The following is a 12,196-nucleotide window of genomic DNA, read 5'->3' on the forward strand; positions in this document are numbered from 1 at the left end:
TGTGCCCGGCCAGCTTCTTATACCACACCGCATGGCGCTGTAGGGCTTCAGGACTTGATCTGACAAGTCCATCCCTCCCATGTACCTATTGTAGTCCAGGATGCATTCTGGTTTGGGGGTGGCCTTTCCTTCATATATCCTAAACCTGTAGGTATACCCTGATGTACTCTCGCACAGCTTATACATCCTCACGCCATACCTTGCCCTCTTACCCGGCAGGTACTCGGTGAATTGAACCCTCCCTTTAAAATGTACCAAGGACTCATCAATAGAAATACACTTCTCGGGGGTGTATGCTTGGGAAAACCGGGCACTGAAACGGTCTAATAGGGGTCTCCGTTTATACAAACGGTCTAAACTGTGGTAATCTCGGGGTGGACACGACTCATTATCAGTATAATGTGAGAAGCGAAGTATTGCCTCATTTATTTATTTTTTTAGGTTCCAGTTCAGTTCTGAAGTTGCTTTGAGGGGCCCATATATTAGAAACCCCTATCAAACACCCCATTTTAGAAACTAGACCCCTCAAAGTATTCACAACAGCATGTAGAAAGTTTATGAACCCTTTAGGTGTTTCACAGAAATTTAGAGCAAAGTAGAGGTGAAATTTACATATTTTTTTTTGTCAGAAAATCCTCTTTATACCATTTTTTTTATAACACAAAAGGTTTTATCAGAGAAACGCAACTTAAAGAGGCTCTGTCACCAGATTTTGCAACCCCTATCTGCTATTGCAGCAGATAGGCGCTGCAATGTAGATTACAGTAACGTTTTTATTTTTAAAAAACGAGCATTTTTGGCCAAGTTATGACCATTTTTGTAGTTATGCAAATGAGGCTTGCAAAAATCCAAGTGGGTGTGTTTAAAAGTAAAAGTCCAAGTGGGCGTGTATTAGGTGCGTACATCGGGGCGATTTTAATACTTTTACTAGCTGGGCGCTGTGAAGAGAAGTAACATCCTCTTCTCTTCAGAACGCCCAGCTTCTGACAGTGCAGATCTGTGACGTCACTCACAGGTCCTGCATTGTGACGGCCACATCGGCACCAGAGGCTACAGTTGATTCTGCAGCAGCATCAGCGTTTGCAGGTAAGATCGACTTACCTGCAAACGCTGATGCTGCTGCAGAATCAACTGTAGCCTCTGGTGCCGATGTGGCCGTCACGATGCAGGACCTGTGAGTGACGTCACAGATCTGCACTGTCACAAGCTGGGCGTTCTGAAGAGAAGAGGATGTTACTTCTCATCAGAGCGCCCAGCTAGTGAAAGTATTAAAAACGCCCCGATGTACGCACATAATACACGCCCACTTGGACTTTTACTTTTAAACACACCCACTTGGACTTTTGCAAGCCTCATTTGCATAATTACAAAAATGGTCATAACTTGGCCAAAAATGCTCGTTTTTTAAAAATAAAAACGTTACTGTAATCTACATTGCAGCGCCTATCTGCTGCAATAGCAGATAGGGGTTGCAAAATCTGGTGACAGAGCCTCTTTAATACGTATTGCCCAGATTCTGCAGTTTTGAGAAATATCCCACATGTGGCCCTCGGGCGGTAATGGACTGAAGCACCGGCCTCCGAAGCAAAGGAGCACCTAGTGGATTTTGAGGCCTCTTTTTTATTAGGCACCAGGTCCGGTTTGAAGAGGTCTAGTGGTGCCAAAACATAGGAAACCCCCCAAAAGTGACCCCAATTTGGAAACTAGACCCCTTGAGGAATCCATTGCAGTTTTCATGTCATGCATGCGGCTTTTGGATCAGTTTTTATTCTATTTTTAGGTGGCGTGGTGACTAAAAAACAGCAATTCTACTATTGTTTTTTTATTCTATTTTTTTTACAGCGTTCACCGTGCGCTATAAATGACATATTCACATTATTCTGCGGGGCAATATGATTACGGCGATACCAGATGATTATAGTTTTTTTTTATGTCTTATGGCGTTTGCACAATAAAATACGTTTTGTAAAAAATCATTCACTTTTTGTGTTACCTTATTCTAAGAGACAGAACATTTTTATTTTTCAATCAATAAAGCCGTGCGAGGACTTATTTTTTGCGTAACGAACTGTATTTTCCATCAGTACCATTTTTAGGTACATGCGACTTTTTGATCTCTTTTTATTCCATTTTTTGGGAGGTGAAGTGACCAAACAATTGTGATTGTGGTACGGTTTATTATTATTTTCTTTTACGGCGTTCACCGTGCAGGATAAACAACAAAATAATTTTGTAGTTCAGGCCGTTACGGACGCGGCGATACCAATTATGTATAGTTTATTTATATATTTTTATTAATAATAAACGACTGATAATGGAAAAAGGGGGATTTTTACTTTTAATACTTTTAAAACTTTTATTTTCTTATTTTTACACATCTTTTATTAACTTTTTTTTAACTTTATTACTTTGTCCCACTAGGGGATTTGAGGGCAGGAGGCCCTGATCGCAATTCTAATACACTGCACTACATGCATAGTGCAGTGTATTAGAAATGTCAGCTACTTACTGACAGCAACCATAGTGGGTCCTGACGTTGTCTCCCGGCACCCAAGTGTGTATCCAATAGCAATAAATATATGGTGTAAAACAACAATTGCTCTTTAAACACACAAATGATCACATACCTTTTCAAAGCATCTGGGATTATATACTGTGTAAAATCCTTAACAGATGGAGCAAAATACATAGTATCTTTCATCTTGATTCCATTGGATTCAATGTGATCTTTAGAATTAAAGCGAACTACATAAAACGGATGTGGTACAGGTCCAAATATCTCAAATATCTGTGAAACATAAGAAAAAGAAATGTTAAATCAGTTGCTGAGTGTACAAACAGGCCTCAAAAAATGTTTGGAATTCATCCATGCACAGGCTAGTGCTATATATATATATATAGCCCACCAGAAGTTCCGGAACACCCTCATAAATTTTGAACGACTCGAGGTAGAGGGTTGAAATTTGTGGTGGGGTGGGTGAGTGCAGCAAAATCTTAAATGCCACGGGGGGGGGGGGGGTCACTTGAAAGCTCTTTTCAATACAAAAACAATGCCGCAAATCGATTTTGAGATAGGATTTTTTTTTTGCCGAGATATTTAACTTTAAAGTTATCATCTTCGTTATCGGCTACCACCAGTGTTAGCGTTACCCAAAATCTACCGCGCGGGTAAAATACTAAATGTGTGTGGGCGCATGCGAGTTTGGGAATGTCACATCAAGGGGACTTTAAATTACGTATTATTCCAAATCGGCCTCGGCGATACAAAATGGACCTAGTCTATGCTTGTAACAGCAGTGGACCTGTTCGTGAGATTTGTTTCTGACGAATGGAACACGATACCTAACAAAATTAAAAATGATAACCTAAAAAGATTGGAGAGGGAAAGTCTAGATAAAATGAAATCATGGCATGATGTGATAGTGAAACCTGCCGACAAGGGGGGCAATGTAGTATTGCGGCCACGTCAGTCATATGTCAACGAAGCTAACCGCCACTTACGTAATGTCGTTTGCTACAAAAAAAAAAAACTTACCTTCAACCCCCTGTCATCTTTTAGATTGAAATTTTATAAAATTCTAGAGGAGGCCGTGGACAAGGGGATCATTTCAAAACTCTTGAGCGACTCCTTATATGTACCAGAACCTACCATACCAACAATGTACTTGCTACCCAAAATCCATAAAGATGCAAAGAATCCGCCAGGTAGGCCTATTATATCGGGTACTGGGGGTTTGACCGAAAAAGCATGTAAATGGATAGATTTCCATCTCAAACCTTTGGTGGAGCGTCTTCGATCTTCTCTCCGCGATTCGGCGGACCTATTATTGAAGATCGAGGGGATCCATTTGGATCCAGACCATTTACTGGTCACATGTGATGTTGAATCCCTCTATACCAGCATTCAACATAGGGACGGATTACATGCAGTAGCAAGCTTTTTATTAATGAGCAATACCGATAGAGATCTCCCAACTCATTTTGTCCCTTCTGGACTTTGTTCTCAAACATAACTTCTTTACCTTTAATGGTTCCTTTTTCCTACAGCTCCAGGGGACGGCAATGGGGGCAGCCTGTGCACCCTCCTATGCAAATTTGTTCCTGGGGCTGTGGGAGAGGGATCTTTTTCTGTCAGATCGTGAACAATCGATGAGCCGTGTTCTGTTTTGGGCACGGTTCATCGATGACATATTCATGATCTGGCATGGAACTCCAGATGATCTTCTTTCATTCATCAATGTCCTGAATTGTAACCACCTCAACATCAACCTTACATACAAATGGAGTTACCTTAGTATTGCTTTTTTGGATATTTTGATTGAGGACACAAATGTTTTTTTAGACAGATCTCTACTGGAAAGAAACATCTACTAACTCGCTATTGCACGCTACCTCCTCACACCATCGATGCGATTCCAGTTGGCCAATTTCTACGCGCTAAAAAGATTTGTTCGACTGATGAAGATTTTAAACTTCGCTCCGATGATTTAAGAGATAGGTTCGCTCAGAGGGGTTACAGCCAACGTAGTATACGTAAAGCTCACTATCGAGTATCACAGGTGCATCGACAACAACTTCTGCAGGTTACTCCTAAAGATCGTCAAAAATCTAAAAAGGTGAGATTCGTCACAACCTTCAATTCACGTTGGGCAGAAATGCGGGATACTTTGAATAAATTTTGGCCTATCTTGTTGACTGACCCTATCTTGCAGAAAGTACTTCCACATTATCCTGCCATGGCACCGCGCAGAGCTCGCAACCTGCGTGACACCATTGTACACAGTTACCTCACACCTACTAAACCTGGCAAGGTTTTTGGCACAAAGGGGCCCAAATGGGGCTGCAAATCGTGCGGTGACTAAGTTGCCCTAACATTGAGCGTTCGGATAATTTTGACGATTCTAGCGGCCACAACAATTTTAAAATTTGTTGGCCCATATCCTGTAACACTAAAGGTGTTATTTATTATGCTACATGCCCATGTTTGAAGATATACATAGGCATGACCACCCGTGAGATGCGGTTGAGTGTAAGAGTGCATGTTAGGGACATAGAAAATGCGAAAACCGTGAATGATGTGGAACAACTTAAGACAATCCCTAGACATTTCCGACTTCACCATTCCTGTAACTCCAAGATGTTGAAGGTGAAGGGCATCGACCATATCAATACCGATATGCGTGGTGGTGACCTTAAAAAACAACTTCTATTACAGAGGGAGTGCAAGTGGATTTGGAGGCTCCAAACTTTGCACCCCAAGGGTCTCGATGAGACCAAGGGGTTTTCTTCATTTCTCTGATTACCAGTAGTTTTTAGTGGTGTTGGATTTTTTGTTTTTATAATATATATATATTTATATATATATATGTTTTTGTTATTTTAACATTCTAACATTTGTTCTTTACAGAGAGGATTTACATTATGAACCCATTTGTTACATCCGGATTTTCTTCTTTCCCATCTCTCTTGGGGTCTTTTGGCTCTTCGTCATGTTTACTGATTGATCATTGAGGAGCCTGTCATTATCTCTGATGTGATGGTTTTCTTTTAATGTAACAACTAGCGATATATTATTCCTTGTTTTCCATATACATTTGAATAAATATGTCACTTTATTTCACTTATGCGGTTTTCACGCACCTTATTTTATTTTATCCATTGCACATATTTTTTTCGTTTAATATTTTACTCACTAATCATTGAAAATACTTATCACACTCACTTATCACCTTTATTTTTTACATTCTTTTATTTTTATTATTTATTTTTTTATCATTCATTATTTTTTAATTTACCATTTTCTTCTCATATATTATATTTTTTCTGCCTTCTTTTTTCACACATTTTTCACTTATGAGTGTACTTTATCTATATCATAATAACCCTAGCAGCTTATGAGCATTGTTTTTAAGATTATTAATTTATCCTGTTAGGTTCAAATACATTATGTATGGTTTATTTATTCACTTTCACATTCAATTGGGGTTTTCTCATGTCACAATACGCATAATTGTTTTTGATTACCGTTCTTCAAATTCCTATTAAATCATATGGCTAGGTCTAAATATATCACATGCCATTGTACGAGTTAGACTACCTTTGTTGTATCCTTGGAGGCTCCATTCTTGCTGTGCCGCTTTCCTGATTGGTGCACGAGTGACCGGCCTCCGGTCCGCCGTTTGTGACGTGTCAGATCCTGGACTCATGTGACTGTCAGTTGATGCGGTGACGTGTGTCCGGCTCCGGCCCCTCGTGACCGGCGTTTCCGGCGGCGCGGCCATCTTGGTTCACCTCGAGTAAGCGACCGATAATCACAGTGAGGTAATTATTACATACTTTGGAATTTTCCTTGATTTTGGATACGAAATGACAATTGGCTGGCTCCCTCTTTAAAAATGGTGAACGTGTTGTCCAACGCCACCCCCAGACGAAGGCATTTGAGCCGAAATGCGCGTTGGGGTGGACGTTTTGCTGTGCACTCTATTCTTGACCTATCATGGGTATGGTTTATCTTTGCAGTTTGCTTTAACATCTTTTTATATATCAGCATTATTACATTTTGCTGTCATCTTCATACGAACCTCGTTACTTGTTTTCATACCACTTTACACTGTTTAGGTTTACTTCACTTCATTTAATTCATATGTGGTTTTTATATAGTCTGGAGGTGTATACAGTGATAGGTGTGCTATTGGTACTTTACTTTTTCTACTGTTTACTTACTCAGTGAGTTGCATGGCCAAATGTCCTCTTTTTAACCTGTTGGTTTATGGTTTCTTTTTAATCATTGTATATTAATGTGTTACTTCAATAAAGTATTTTTCTATCTTTCATACTTTCAAGTCTCTTGGCATCTCTCTTTCTAGGTCATACACATATGTTTGGATGCTTTATGGGTACACACCCCAGGATCTAGCTCACATTTTGATTATATGCATGCTGACTACTGCTTTGTATTATTTTTTTGGGCTGTTGGATCCATGCTGTGTTTTTCGGTTTGATTATGCTTGTAACATGTTTTCATGTGTACACATTTCGGTAGTCGCTTGTGAATTTCAGAGAGCGCTAATTCGGAGAGTAATTTTCATTTTTGTACATTGTCATATCACAAAATGCATTTGACCGAAACGGAAAGGATCACTTTATTGATGAGAGGTTATGGCGAAAAAAAAATAAGATCCTATCGAGAAGTAGCGGCTTTATTCAATGATCCAATTTCATTGTCAACTGTTAAATGAACTGTTCATCGTTTCGAAATAACCGGTTCAAGTAAAAACGCACCAAGATCCGGAAGACCCAAACATGCTAGTAATGATGAAAAGGCTTTAGATGTTCTGCTCACTGTACATGATAATCCTAAAAAATAACAGAATTGCTGTTTTTTGGTCACCTTACCATCCGAAAATTGGAATAAATAGTGATAAAATTTTTTTTAAAATAAAATAAAAAAAAAATCACATGTATCCAAGAATGGTATCTATAAAAACTATAGATCGTCTCGCAATAAACAAGCCCTCATACAGCTCCGTCAGCGGAAAAATGTACACGTTATGGTTCTCCGAACATGGGGACAGCAAAAAAATTATAAATTCACACACACACACACACACACACACACACACACACACAAATCAACGGTTAGTTTTTCATGGCTGCTTTGCATCAATGGGTCTCAAAATTTAAATCCATTTCCCGGCTGTCTGACCATTTTGACCGGCACTTGTCAGCCATTTTTCATGGACGTTAAAAACAAAAACAAAAAAAAAAAGGAGGATACTTATGTTTTTTTTTTTTGTCACAACCCTCTGAAACCACCACAGTACCACTGTAGATAGTGCCACATTGCCCACATAGTGCCAAAATAGTCCCCACTGTAAATAGTGCCACAGTGCTCACATAGTGCTACATTTCTCCCTGTAGATCATGCCCACATAATACCACACACCATGCCCATGTAGATAGTGCCAGTGTCCCCTGTATATAGTGCCAATATAATTCCACAGTACCCATGTAGATAGTGCCACACCCCCTGTATATAGCACCCCCTGTAGATCGCACCACACCCCTGTAAATAGCAATATCCCTGCTGCAGCTAGCGCCATCCCCCGTAAATCGCACCACTGTAGCTCCCTGTAGGAGCGGAATCCCTCTGGCCGAAGATTCCGCTCCTACAGGAAGCCCCTGTCCATATATGAGTGACGTCAGTGGTTAACTCTAAAAGCGGAATCCCCTGCTAGAGCGGGGAATCCGTTCCAGGAGTAGCCCCTGATGTCTTGGTCCATGACATATTTGCCACTGAAAAGTCATATCTAGTGAAAAATTTCACTTTGCTCCATCTTGGAAAACACCTGTGGGGTTAAAATGCTCACTACACCCCTAGATGAATACCTTAAGGGGTGTAGTTTCCAAACTGGGGTCACTTCTGAGGGGGTTTCCACTGTTTTGGTCCCACAGGGGCTTTGCAAATGCAACATAGCACCCAGAAACCAATCCAGCAAAACCTGCACTCCAAAAGCCAAATGCTGCTCCTTCCCTTCCAAGCTCTGCCGTGTGCCCAAACAGCAGTTTATGACCACATTTGGGGTATTTTCGTACTCGGGAGAAATTGCTTTGGAGTTCCTGGGCGTTGTACAGGGGAGTGTATGACGCTGACCAATCAGCATCATGCACTCCTCTCCATTCATTTACTCAGCGCATAGGGATCCTGCTAGAATCTAGCAGCTAGATCCTTATGTGCTGTCTTATACTAACGCATTAACAATACTGAAGTGTTTAGACCGTGAATAGACATTCCACGGGATGTCTAGTCACAATCTCTGCACTTCGTTACTGTTTCTATGGTAGTTACAGAAGAGGAAGCGTGATCTCGTTGTAACCTGTCATTTACAGCGAGATCTCGTGAGATCATGCTTCCTCTGCTGTAACTACCACAGACAGAGTAACGAAGTGCAGGGATTGTGAATAGACATCCCGTGGAATGTCTATTCACTGTCTAAGCACTTCAGTATTGTGAATGTGTTAGTATAAGACAGCACATAAGGATCTAGCAGGATCCCTATGCGCTGAGTAAATGAATGGAGAGGAGTGCATGATGCTGACTGGTCAGCGTCATACACTCCCCTGTACAACGCCCACTTGGTCTAAAGTAAAAATACGCCCACTTGGGCATTAAGCAACTCATTAGCATAAATCTAAAATCGCTAATAAAGTGGTAAAAATGGATTGTTTTTTTTAAAATAAAAAGCACTGCTGTCCCCTACATTATAGCGCCAATCTCCTTATGTAGGAGATAGGGCACTTCTGTGGTGACAGAGCCTCTTTAAAGAGAACCTTTCACCTCCCCATATATGTGCAGCAGGTAATGGGCAGGGCTAGTAGGATACATATACGTAGAAAATTATAAATCCGGTCCAATTACACTAAATGTTTTTAAAATCCTTACCTTGCCAACAACTGTTCGATCCTCCTTAAAAACAATACTCTCTTCATTTAAAGGTAGAATGGTAGGAAGGTCACGCAAAGTCTCAATAATTACTGAAAAAGAAAACAGACTATCATTTATTGTAAAGCAAAAAAGGTTAAAGGGGTTAGCACTGTGAAAAACGTATTTGCATTACGTCCTCTGGTAACTACTTAATTGCAACTTGTCAACTTGCTGGAGTCAAAGCGATCAGCTTTTAGAACACTTTACTTTAAAATGAGTGGACATCCATGTACGGGTCGGGTATCGACACATGAAGCAGATTTTCCATAGCAAATCCACAGCAAAATCTGCATGTGTTGTGTCAATTTTGGTGCAGATTCAAAAAGGGTAGACAACGATGTAAACATCCGTAGCAGAATGAGCAAGCATGCGGTGGATTCGAAAACCCGCAGCATGCTCTGAAAACGTTCTGTAGAATGTGTATAAGATTTGTTCCCACCTCATCTATAAAACCCACATCCTAATACACAAACACCAATGGACCCCTAGAATCCGAGGCAATGTTAACATCTGTCAGCTCTGGGGTTGTCCAAGTAGATTTAATTATGAAAAAAAAAAAAAATGAAAAGAAAAAACATGCAAACTAAAAAACATTATGCAAAGCAAAGACAAGGTTTTTCTTTATCAGACTGCCCCCGTATCAAACCCATACATCTGAATTGACGTAATCAGAGACACTAATCCGGATCTTGACACTAAAACGACTTTTGCAAAGCAACCTAAGAAACAGCACCTTGCAAAACATAGAATTATTATAAACTTCAGCACAAAATAAAGTCAATTTGCAGTACTTCGATCAGCCTGTTCCAGGTTATCGTACTCGATAATGAATCCTTGAACTCTAAAAGCATAGGTGAATTTAGAAGGCAGGGACCAGGGTTTCTATCAGCTGGCGTTTACAAGCTCCATCAAAGAACATGCCTTAAAAACAAATCAAATCCGATATCTGAACAGAGGTAGTGAACGTGCACTTGGAAAGGTTCAGGTTTCTTAATGCAGAGTTGCTAAGAAACAATTCCAAGGGTTAAACTGATGCAGCCTTTCAAATTATTTATTTTTTTTAACAAAAAGCAATGTGTACAATTACATAGAACACAATTTGACATTCAAGAAATACCACAATGATGTTCTTCTAAATAAAGAGTAAAGTAAATTATAAAATAGTTAAAGGGACATGGACTTTAGAATCTACCTGATCTCTTACCTGTGCAGATTGAATGAAATCTATTCTTCAGTTTAAAGGCCGCTTTACACGTCTGAATTATAGTTCTGGTTCGTACATTACCGAGCGTTCAGAACATCAATTGTCTAGTGTAATAGCATTAATAATGCTGCTCTGCAATGTGCATGCAGCTTGTATAGAGACACAAGGTAAAGTCCAAGCAGATCTATTCTACGTAGACATAAGCACTAAATGTTGCCTTAAGGTGCCTCCATAATGCATATTTCTAAGCTTTTCTTCCCTAGAAGCAATACATCTGTAATATTGCATTCAATGGTGTGTGTAAATTTTTTTGCCCTCCATATGAAATCTGAAACATACGGAGGTACAGACTTCTAAGGGTGCAGTATTACGGCTTTCTTCGACAGATGAATGGTGCAGTAACACAGTCATGATGTGCAGTTGAATGATGTAAATGTTCATCGTACAACTTATCTGATTTAAGTACATTGGTGCTACGATCAAACCTGCATATGAAACTGGCAGGATACGTATTATAGATGTAATGAAAGAAGTGTCCATCCAATGCTCGTAATGCTTTTATAAACCACTGATGTAACCAACATGTAAATGGGCCTTAAAGGCTACGTATACCTTTGAAAGGCAATTTTTTTTTTTTTTTTTTATAAAAAAGGTGTATCCGTGTGTTTGGTGCAACATTACAAATACTTTTTGTTAAAAATCTGTTTTACTTTTTTAGACAAAGCTGCTCTTATTCTCTATACAAAGAAGCTATATCGTTCACTATTCACTTCGGCAATCCTGCGGACCCGACATGTTCAGTGACAGCGTGTCCGGTGTCTCTCTGACACACAGGATCCCCCTGTAATCTATCACATCTAAGTTAGGGCAAGGCCCCACGTAGCAGAATTGCTCTGGAATTCTGCTGCGGACACTCCGCAGCGTTAATCCGCAGCGGACCCGTTATAAAATTGGTCATCATCAAGATTTATTTTCCAAGTTTTTAAAAATCATACCTAACTGCTCAATAATGCTGGAGACTGATCCAAACTGCTTTAATTCAACATGGTCTGGCAGGCTAATGGATAATTCTTCAACTGCAGGTAACTCCTATAGAAGACGGGGGAGGAAAAAAAAAAAGGATTTTACTCACTGAACTTTCTTACTACAAGCGATCTAAGGCTATGTTCACACAGAGTATTTTTGGGGAGGAATATCTGCCTCAAAATTCCGTTTGGAACTTTGAGGCAGATATACCTCTCCTTGCTCGCCGATTTTCGCGGCGATTATCGCGCCGTTTTGAGCGCCGCGGGCATAAAACAGCGAGAAATACCCTTTCTCCTGCCTCCCATTGAAGTCAATGGGAGGTCAGAGGCGGAAGCGCCCGAAGATAGGGCATGTCGCTTATTTTCCCGCGAGGCAGTTTTACTGCTCGCGGGAAAAAGACGCCGACGCCTCCCATTGAAATCAATGGGAGGCGTTCTCGGGCCGTTTTTGCCGAGTTTTGTGACGCGGTTTCCGCGTCAAAA

At 40.3% G+C, this 12,196-nt stretch overlaps 1 protein-coding gene across 4 annotated transcripts in view; it reads right to left on the reverse strand.

Moving 5' to 3' along the window:
* The window catches only part of NAF1 (nuclear assembly factor 1 ribonucleoprotein), a 96,119-nt gene that overhangs the window by 32,910 nt on the left and 51,013 nt on the right, over positions 1–12,196 (reverse strand). For all 4 annotated transcript variants that reach the window (XM_075860280.1, XM_075860279.1, XM_075860281.1 and 1 more), the window contains exons 4-6: positions 11,684–11,777; positions 9,443–9,534; positions 2,628–2,788 (exon numbers count right to left, since the gene is read on the reverse strand). In XM_075860280.1, coding sequence (XP_075716395.1) covers positions 2,628–2,788; positions 9,443–9,534; positions 11,684–11,777 — 347 coding nt within the window. The remainder of the gene's footprint in view (positions 1–2,627; positions 2,789–9,442; positions 9,535–11,683; positions 11,778–12,196) is intronic.

This window comes from Rhinoderma darwinii, chromosome 1 (assembly GCF_050947455.1).
Source record: "Rhinoderma darwinii isolate aRhiDar2 chromosome 1, aRhiDar2.hap1, whole genome shotgun sequence".
Classification (NCBI taxonomy): domain Eukaryota; kingdom Metazoa; phylum Chordata; class Amphibia; order Anura; family Rhinodermatidae; genus Rhinoderma; species Rhinoderma darwinii.